The sequence below is a fragment of the Nuphar pumila genome, chromosome 4, assembly GCF_984573655.1.
Source record: "Nuphar pumila chromosome 4, dmNupPumi1.hap1.1, whole genome shotgun sequence".
NCBI lineage: Eukaryota > Viridiplantae > Streptophyta > Magnoliopsida > Nymphaeales > Nymphaeaceae > Nuphar > Nuphar pumila.
In genome coordinates this window covers 142,351,958-142,361,671 of record NC_143252.1, presented here as the reverse complement: position 1 = coordinate 142,361,671, position 9,714 = coordinate 142,351,958, and the positions used below count along the sequence as shown (strand labels likewise).

At 40.3% G+C, this 9,714-nt stretch overlaps 1 protein-coding gene across 2 annotated transcripts; it reads right to left on the bottom strand.

Moving 5' to 3' along the window:
- Window positions 1-3,459: 3,459 nt before the first annotated feature.
- Window positions 3,460-7,118, bottom strand: LOC149841403 (uncharacterized). 2 transcript variants are annotated; one of them, XM_090004789.1, is made up of 11 exons: window positions 6,988-7,118; window positions 6,723-6,791; window positions 6,539-6,631; window positions 6,318-6,434; window positions 5,618-6,109; window positions 5,121-5,509; window positions 4,909-5,008; window positions 4,470-4,529; window positions 4,288-4,371; window positions 4,071-4,187; window positions 3,460-3,881 (listed from the first exon to the last, which is right to left on the bottom strand). In XM_090004789.1, exons 1-11 carry the CDS (start codon window positions 7,027-7,029, stop codon window positions 3,576-3,578), a joined length of 1,869 nt encoding a protein of 622 aa, XP_089860915.1. In that variant the 5' UTR covers window positions 7,030-7,118; the 3' UTR covers window positions 3,460-3,575. The 2 variants fall into 2 exon arrangements, with proteins under 2 accessions (XP_089860915.1, XP_089860916.1); XM_090004790.1 differs by having other exon boundaries at window positions 4,288-4,367; window positions 4,475-4,529.
- Between the last annotated feature and the right edge of the window lie 2,596 nt (window positions 7,119-9,714).

The window sequence follows — 9,714 nt, the reverse complement described above, 5'->3', positions numbered from 1 at the left end:
CCAAACCCGACCCGTTGACATCCCCAAGATGTCACCGTTAGCAGGAAGTCCAAGGAAGGAATTTCTTAATGCCCACAGCAAAGACATCACTTGGACCAATATAGTTTCCCCAAAAGGATAAACATGTGATCAGCACAGTGCACTTTCATGAGTAGAGATATGGTATTTTACTCAACAATTTACGAAAAAAGCCGGATAACTTATCCTTTATTTACAAGACCGCCTAACATTTTAGCAATCACATTTACCATCTGTTTTTTTAATTTATGTTTTAAAAACATAAGTGGTCCTAAAATCATGAACTTAAACTTTGTTTATTCAAACAAGAAATGCCTCATTGTTGATTTGTTTAGAGTCCATAGGATCAATGTTATCATGATATCGGCAGAAAATCGATACGCTTCACCTTGAATAGGCTATTTTTTAATTAAAATACCAAAAATATTAAAAATTAAAATTTGTTATTATTTTAATGGTTTTAACATGTGATATGTTAGGATTAACACGTAATATTTTTTTTATTGTTTTTTGGTCCATACAAAATGATTCACTTGAGTATCGATATCAGTCCATATAGTTGAATAGGTGGCCCAAGGATTAGGGTTGATACCGATCCTGACAACATTGGATAGGAAGATATAGGGATGACAGTGGACCGGGGGAAAGCGGAGCCCCACCCTGCCTCGTTTGGACCGGAGATGAAGGGCATGAAACGGGGATGGAGGCGCGGATGAAGGTTTCCATCCCCATGCAGGGATGAAGGTGGGGATGGACTTATGCTTTCCCTCGCCCTGCCCCGTCCTCATCTCGATCCCCACCTTGCCCCGCCCCATCCCCAATCCTTCTAAGGGATGACACTAAACCGAGGGGAAATGAAGCCCCACCTCGCCCCCGTTTGAACCGGGGATGGAGGACATGAAACAGAGATGGAGGCCGAGGTGGAGGTTAAAATTCATCCCCGTGCAGGGATAGAGTCCGGGATGGAGGTTCGGATTTTGAGATGGGGCGGGGGTGGAGAGACCTTGTCCCCCACCCCAGTCCATTGTCATCACTAGGATGATACTTGATAAGTTGGTCTAAAAAAAGCAAAAATGTCATTTTATACCTAAGGTGGGTATTTGAAATGTACTGGCATAAAGTAGGCAGTTAAAAGTAATAATTTGAGGCAGCTTTTTGTAAATAACTGAAAAACAAGGCCGGTTTTAATGTATTACCTTAAAAGCACAGCATCTGCATTAAATGCTAGTTGGCGCTTGGGTAGGGATGGCAGTGGGGCGGGGCGGAGCGGGGGACAAGGTCTCCACCCCCGCCCCGCCTCAAGATTAGAGCCTCCAGCCCGGGGATGGATTTTAACCTCCACCTCTGCCTTCATCCCCATTTTATGTCCTCCGTGTCCCCGGTTCAAACAGGGATGAGGCGGGGCGGGGCAGGGAAAAGTGTACGTCCATCCCCGCCTCCATCCCCGAACGGGGATGGATTTTAACCTTCGTCCCCACCTCCATCCCCGTTTCATACCTTTCATCCCCGGTCCAAACGGGGCGAGGCGGGGTGGGGCCCCGCTTTCCCCCGGTCCACTGCCATCCCTACGCTTGGGCAGCTGTGCTCATGGTTGGAACCATCTGTCTGGCATTCTAGCTTGTGTAGAGGAACCACAATAATACCCCAATGGGATCTGCTTAGTGGGGTGGAGCCTTGGCCGCTAGACAGGCTGTCAAAGTTTGATTCTCATTGGCGCACCTCTCCGGCGCCCAGTGTAGACCCGCGGGTGCGGGTTCTAGCCTTGGAGTTTTACACTGTCAGCACGACGACCATAGGTATGGCAGAGTGAACCAGCACGACCAAGTCTTCGTGTGGAATGTGTTTTCTTCAGGTTGCAAATTAAAAAAAAATGTATCACACTAATTTTCTGCAACAGTTGCTAGTGCAATGGAAAAGTACAGTAGTACTTTAGCTGATTATGAAATTTCTTTTTGCACAATTTGCACGAGATATCTTTACAATAATCTTCCATGAGACACTAAGTGCCCTATTACATGTGGCAGCTGCAGATTGAGGTTGGATTTTATCTATTATTATCACTACACAACTGCTCATCTAGTGACAGTGTTGGATTGCCATTATCCAAATGACAAGCTACAAGTTTCATTAGCAAAACCACATTTAATAGTAAACACATCAAGTTCGAAAAACCTTGTTTTGTTGTTGAAAAAGAAAGGGAAAAACCCATTACCAACCATACATTGGTAGACCACCATTTAGTAAAACCCTTTCTCTCTTTCCACTGAAAAATATACCCAGTTTTGACCTTGCAATAAAGAACACTCCCTGTAGGTTTCGAACTCATGACATCCTTTATAGCATTTATCAGTCACCCCCATTAGACGAGTGGAGCCCTTGTGGTAGGGATGCAAATGGATTGGATCCAGGATAAAGGTTTTACAATTTTTGGCTGTTCCAGATCCAACTCCGGAGTGTATTAAGCTGTTCTGGATCCGACCCATTTGCATCCCTACCTTGTGGCCTTAGCTTGAAAAGTTTGATTGAAACATCCTGCAGTCATCCTACTTCCCCTTATAAATTTATTTGTGCAGGCTGTCAACCCAAATAAAATATTTTATAGTCTGGTATCTGGCATCTATTATTAAATCAGTGAGATGACTTGACCAAAGTATTCCAAGAGTATGCTATTAAAAAAGGAAACAAGTTAATTTTTTAAAAGGAACTGTGCTGTGCTGTAAAGAGTCTGAACTTTGAAACATTAAAGAATTGGTTTAATGCTTTTCTCTTTCCATTTTCTATTAGATCCAAATGGTGGATTAATCAATGCTCCAGTGGATTTTGGCGGAGGAAATATATTTATCTTTCTGATCACATTGATTATCGAGAAGCAGAGTTTTTTCTGTGACCAACCTTTGATTTAAAGAACTCTGTAGCTTAACAGAGGGTGAAGGTTTCTATGCTTCTGGCTTCGTTCACTGAGAGTGATGGTATGGTTGCCACAATGGTTCAACATAACTTTTACAGTAGCAATGCTTCCCTAACAAAGCCAATGAGTCCTTTTGGAGTAAGAGTTAAGCATCAGAATTAGATTTTTAACCTCTCTGATGCTGTGTGCCATGCAAACATGTTCTGCATAAATGAAAGAGGCAACAATCTACATAGATGCTCCACATTTTCTGCTAATTCAGACATAAAAAAAAACTCTTGTACGATCCACAGTCCTTTAACATCCAGCTTGTTCAGTATAACCCAATCAGGAATCATGCCCTCAATAGTTTATGGTTTGGAAGTTTGGCCAGGAAAATGAAGGATGTCACATCGATATGGCTGCAGTTATGGGATATGGCCATTTTTATGTAATTTTCAATATGACTTACATATAAGGAATAAGGAATAAGGAATGAGAGTCAAAATAGAATATCCGTGTGATACTGAAGGAGTCCATTTTTGGATTGTCACAGTTTGAACATCAAAGAATTATGTATTTTTTGCATTTGTTATACTGTGTACAGGTCTTCCATCCAAACCCTGAAACCCATGTAATTTGTGGTGAAAGAAGAGGGGAGGGTAGGTTTTCATGTTGATAAAAGATACCTAAAACTGAACTCGTATGGCATTATTTGTACTGCCTGAGACAGGGACTCTTTTCTCCCTCTCTCAAGGCACTTGATTGCTTCCTTCCTCAATACACTTGGTAATTGCAGGCAGATCCAGTCTAGTAATGAGTCTACATCCTTTGCAAAATCAAGAAGATACCAGTCCAGCAGCTTGGGTATGACCAACTTGTTATTCTTAGTGGAAATGCCAATGGCTGCCTGCAGGTACTCTATCTTTGCTGCTTCAAGTTCGTCTTCGACTTTCATGGCCGTGTAGACACGCACCTTTTATCAATAACAATCAATTTGTCAGTAAAACTGAACATGTTACTAAAAACTGTGCTGTATAGTCAGCATGAACGAAACACAAACAAATCGTAACCATTCTGTACTTTTGCAATAAGAGATGCGAAAATCGGCGTTGTGCAAACCATGAATTCAAAAGGAGTCTACTAAACCACTTGGGTTGCTTACTGCAGGAGAAGACCAACTTCCACAGGAGAGAGCAAATGTGACCAAGGGTTCAGGCCAATCTAACCCAAAAATGCTTCGCATCGTCCCCTCATCATTTTTTCCACCTTTCATGTGGGTCTAACAATTACAGGAGAAAATTTGATGACAACAATAATTAATCAACTAGTTAAAATGGTGTATCAGCGTTCAAAATTGAGCATAACATAAACAAGCTTACATGCTTTGAATGATAAGGCAGCCTCAAGATGAAATGTTCAATCGTCAATGCACTCAGCGTGTGGCCACCAACATTAAGAACTGCCTGCAACAGTATTATGGGTTCATGAACACCTAATTTTGTCTGCTGCACCTCATCCTTGCTGAGAATTGCAAATTCCAAAGGATGTAGTGAAGACGTACCTTACGCATTAATCCAACAACTTTGTGAGGGCTATCAGGTATTCCATGCTCTAGAAATGCCTGCATAGGGTTAAATGTTTTACAAGTTAATGATCAACACAATAATGAATTAGGTGCAATCCATGCCAACAACAATTTCGACGACAACAAATGCACCATGGGATGCAAAATATCAGGTAAAAAGGTGTACAGATCATATAAGAACTTAAGCATCACCCATCATGTAAAAATCAGATTCAGTATATTTCTTCACTTGCTAATGCACCATCATATTTGAAATAAGTAGAACAACCAAAATGCAATATCAGAATAAATATATCAAACAAAAACAGATGGCAGTAAACCAACAGATGCAGTTATCAGAAAACATTCTTATGAGAATGAACAATCTAAACTAGAATCAAAGTCCTAAAACAGATACATATGGCAATTCACATACATTCATCATGCATGAATTGTAGGTGTTAATCCAAAACGCCAACTTCTGCTGATGGGTAAGTCCCCGGAGATCCACCGACTCAAGCTTGACAAGAAGCTGCCTGAAAGCAACACAGAAGGATTACTTGTGTGCCTCTGATAATATATATTTCTAGAATTACTTGTAAACAAAGGAACACATGCATAACAGTTCATCTCTACGCTGTAGCTTACTTCAGCCTACAGATTAGGTGACCAGCATCAGAAACCCTGTTTAGATCAATTGAGCTTGCCGAAATCTCACTGAGATACTTATATCGACCAACATCCCTTTCTCCAAATTCAGCACAGATACCATAAGGGTCTTGAACCTCCAACTGTTCCGATGATCTCATGTTGGTACCATCCCCTGCACTTGCATCAGAGGGATCAATTCTCGAAACAACTGATGAGCTATCAGAGTCTTTTGCAGCAGAATGTGCGACCAACTTCATGAAAATGTTCAGCAAGCACCTGAGAATATCCTCAGAGAGCTTAGCAGGTTTAGTGGTATCTTCCTCTGAAACTGTACCCACATTGGATATGGACTGGTCTGATTTTCCATGGGAGACATCAAATTCTGGCTGGCATAATAAAAAAAATAAAACAAACACAGATTCAGTACAACAAAAGAAAGCCAATAATAGTCATCAATTGTGATTCTTCTTCTTACACACAGGGCAACCATATACCTGTATCTTAGTTACAATTTCCTGCTTCTTCGCAGATCTCGGTTCATTAGATGCTTGTTTCACAAACATCCTTGGCATTGAAACTTTCTGTGGTGATTGTTTGCTCCTGGTAGAATTGGAATGCAACTGATTCTCCTTCCCATCCAAACAAGACCCTTTGTTCAATGCCTGCTTACCTGTAACCAATCCATTTGTACAGAACCAACTTCGATTTGATTCAGAACCCATGGATGATTGGCGCAACAAAGAATTCTTGATCGTTTTCACTGCAGAAGAATTTGGGCTTCCTTCAGAGGAGGATTGCTCTGACTTGACAGGTTTACTTGGAGAGAGATCCACCGATTCTGCCGTACCACTCACAATATGTTTCTTGGATGATGATGATATATAAACGGCTTCCTGATACAATCCTTGTCTAAAATTCACAACCTGTTCTTCGAGCCGAACAACCTCCTCCTCCAAAACAGCAACTTCCGCAAGGAGCTCTAATGTCTGAAAATTTCATTATCAATCACTCCTAATCAATTTCTGTTGACAGTTGCGCCCTTTTCAAAGAGATTAATCAGAGTACAGGCAGATTCAAAAGTAACAGTAGATCATAAAAGAGACTAACGAATCAAATTCGGAAACAGATTTTTCTTGGTGCATCATTTAATGGTAAAAATAAATCAGTTTATGCAGAAAAAAAATCATGGCTCACATATTGAGGAAGGTAAGGAGGAAGACGAGGCAGAGCACCCAATGGTCTGGTGAAGGCTCTCTCTAGTGCTCTGTGAACATTTTCTTCGTGTCTAAGCCTTTTCTTTAATTTGTCTACCTACACAATTGTAGCCAACAATAAAAAAAACTTCAAAATTTTAACAAAAATTAACATTCCCACAAAAATTAAATGAAGAAAACAAAAAGAATCAACGTTCATACATCTTGTTGCAGTGCTAGTTTTCTCTCTTTGCTAAAGCTCCTCCTCACATTCCCTTTCCGTGCCACTCTAGAGCCCCCACCATCCATCTTCTCCTTCATGAAAACAAGCAATCAAGATGAGAAAAACACATCCAAGGATCGAACCCACTTCTGAAAAACCTGATTCAGTGCCAAAGGTGCATACTTTTTCACACTTAGCTGGTGTTTTTATATTCTGCAATGAAGTCTTGAATCGGGTATTCATCTTTATTCCCTGAAAGAAGAAAAAAACCAGTTTGGCAACACATGAAGGGTGGCAGGGGATTGGAGGTGGTGGAATAAAGAAAAGGTGCAAGAAAAAAAAAACACAAGGATTCAAAGTTGAAGCCCATCCCAGTAACAGCAAAGCCATCCATTGATTCAAAGGATATAAGAAAAATAAAAGCATAAAGGAGGTCCCAGTGAGAGACCTTGTTGGGCTTTGAAGACTCTTCATTTCGCATCTTTCCCATGAGACTCTGGTAAATGGCAACCACACCACACTTGAGCTCTCATGCCTCTCTCTCTCTGAACTCAGACTTGCTGTCCCCTTGAAAGACCACCACCTTAACTAAAAGATTTAGAGAGAGATGAAAATGGGTGTGTTGTTTACTTGTATTTATTGTTTAATTTTTTGGAAAAGATATAATATAGAGAAAAGTGCTGGCAATTTTCCTTTCTCTTTTTTGGTTCGGGTGGGTTCGGATAGACTTGGGAGGTGGGTTCGTGTGGGCCTGGCTCGGTCTGCTTTTTCTCCTGCTTCCCTTCATTTTTCTGGTTCACTTTAATGACATGCCTGGCGTTCCCATCATGAAGAAGCATGTGATATTATCTTTCTCTTTGGTTTTTTAATATTTCTTACATTAATATATTTTGCCTTATAGCTAGAGTAGCCTGCATTGTCATCGAAAATGCCCTTATTTCACATATTATGTGAATAAAGATGTTTGGTTCTTATCGTGTATAATTTTGCATTTATCTTATCCTTTTAATAGTCTTTTGAATATCATAGTTGCTAAGAAAAATACCAACCTTTTTTTTTTGAAAGGCTATGTTGGGGTTAGATGGGGCCAACCAATTTAGAAATCAAATCACAAAATTTACAGCACTATACAATGTTGATCACTGAGTGCCATGTGTTATAGAAAGTTTTTCCTTTTTTTCTTTTTATAGAAACAAGTGTAAATACAAAACTTTGCCATCTTCTCTAGTTAGGTTAGAAGTCGTTTGGAAACTAACCATTTGAGGTAGGAGTGAAAAGTGGAGAATAACCAGCACTAAAATCGTTTGGGATAGATGCAGTTGTAGGAAATAATAGAACTGGAGCGAGAAGTGGCAACTCTAATTTCATGTTTCACTTCCTACCTGGATGAGGTGGTAGTTATCAAGTACCACACCAGTTCCCACGCCGGTGACGGCTCCTATGACCTTCTCAATGATCTTTTCGTTATAATTTCAGCTTTTCAACTAAGGATAACAGTGGACTCGGAGAAAACGGGGTCCTGCCCCGCTTCATCCTGTTTGGATCAAGGATGAGGGACATGAAACAGGGATGGACTTACACCTTTCTTCGCCTCGCCCCATTACATCTCCAATCTTCATTAGTAAAATAATTAAAATACTCTTTGACGATTCGACCTTCTTCTTTAGGGATGGCAGTGGACCGGAGAAAAATGGGGCCTCACCTCGCTTTGCTCCATTTGGACCGAAGATGGAAGACATGAAATGGAGATAAAGGTGGTGATGGAGGTTAAAATCAAAACCCGTGCAAGGATGAAGGCGAATATAGAGGGCAGAATTTGAAACAGGTCGAGGGTGGACACCTTATCCCCCGCATCCGCCCGAGTCTACTGCCATCCCTATTTTCAACTGCATTCCAAGCAGTAGCCTTTTCTACTTATCCCAAACAATAATGTAGATTTGCTAAAATAAAAAAATTTAGTGAATCCTTATATGCATCCTTAGCTTACATCCTTTTTGCAGTTTCCAAACATGACTTTAATCAAATCCAAATGTTATTATTGTTACCTTTTTTTAACCAATATGAGCACAATAGTCATTTATCTTTACCCTTTTCCCTATCTTGCTCCCTCTTTATTTTTCTCTGCTTTTTGGGGAATAAGAGATTACTAACACATGCTCAGTATCAGTAGTGAAGGCCATCATGACCACCTTCACACGCCACCTCTCCTCATTCCATTGGTCCACGTGTCAATCAAGTGAGTACAAATCATGCGGCAGAATACGATTCACTCTTAACTAATCTCACATTATAATCATATTTAACATATTAACCTGTCGTTATTCAACTCTAATCTTTTCTAATAATATATCAATTATCATTATTTGTTGTTTACTTTCACCAACATTGTTCACATGACACAAAAACAAATACCAAAAACAAGTTTTTTTGTTTTTTTGTTTTGTTTTGAAAAGGAAGCTTGGGTTAGGCCGACCCCTACCAGTTATACAACTATACCATTGGGTTTTGAACTTGCAACCTCTCAATACAAGCTGAGCTTGACCTGCACTAGCTGCTTTTATCAGACAAGCCGAGCCCTCCTTGGTAAGCTTTTTTGAGTTGCCCCCAAGAAGGTTGGGGTAGTGGGGTGGGGCCTTGGATGCTAGAAGGGCAGTCAAGGTTCCATTTTCATGGGCATTATTACCCTCTACGCAAGCCAATGCCTAGAATAGGTCCCGAGGGCAGGGGTTCTTAGTCTCAGAGTTTTATGTTGTTGGCACGATGACTGTAGGTATGACAGGTTGAGCTAGCATGATCAGGTATTTGTGTGGAGTGTCGTTTTTTCGAGTTAGAAATCCAAAAAAAAAGTTTTTTTTTTAGTTGGGCGAGGTGTGATCTCAGGACCACCTAAGATTACTAAAATACCCTTGGTATTATCTCAAATACAGTAAATTATTGGTGTATTTCATGTGGTAGTAAGTTGAGAGATCAAGGAGGTTCCCATAAATGTGGCATGTTTTAGGGATGTAAATGGGATTCAGATTGGATGTGGCCGATACCATATTCTACTAATTGGATGTTGGATAAACGGATTCGAATTGGATTGGTGAAAAGCTCATACCAGATCTACTTTTTTACAGGTAAACAGATTGGAATGTATAAATTCAGTTGCAAAAATTCAAAACTATATTCACAT

Coding starts and splice junctions, on each gene's coding strand:
- LOC149841403 (XM_090004789.1), bottom strand. CDS start 7,029: ATGGGAAAGATGCGAAATGAAGAGTCTTCAAAGCCCAACAAG. Junction 6,110..6,317: donor CTCCTTACCTTCCTCAATAT/GTGAGCCATGAT, acceptor TGAAATTTTCAG/ACATTAGAGCTCCTTGCGGA. Junction 4,530..4,908: donor ACAATTCATGCATGATGAAT/GTATGTGAATTG, acceptor AACCCTATGCAG/GCATTTCTAGAGCATGGAAT.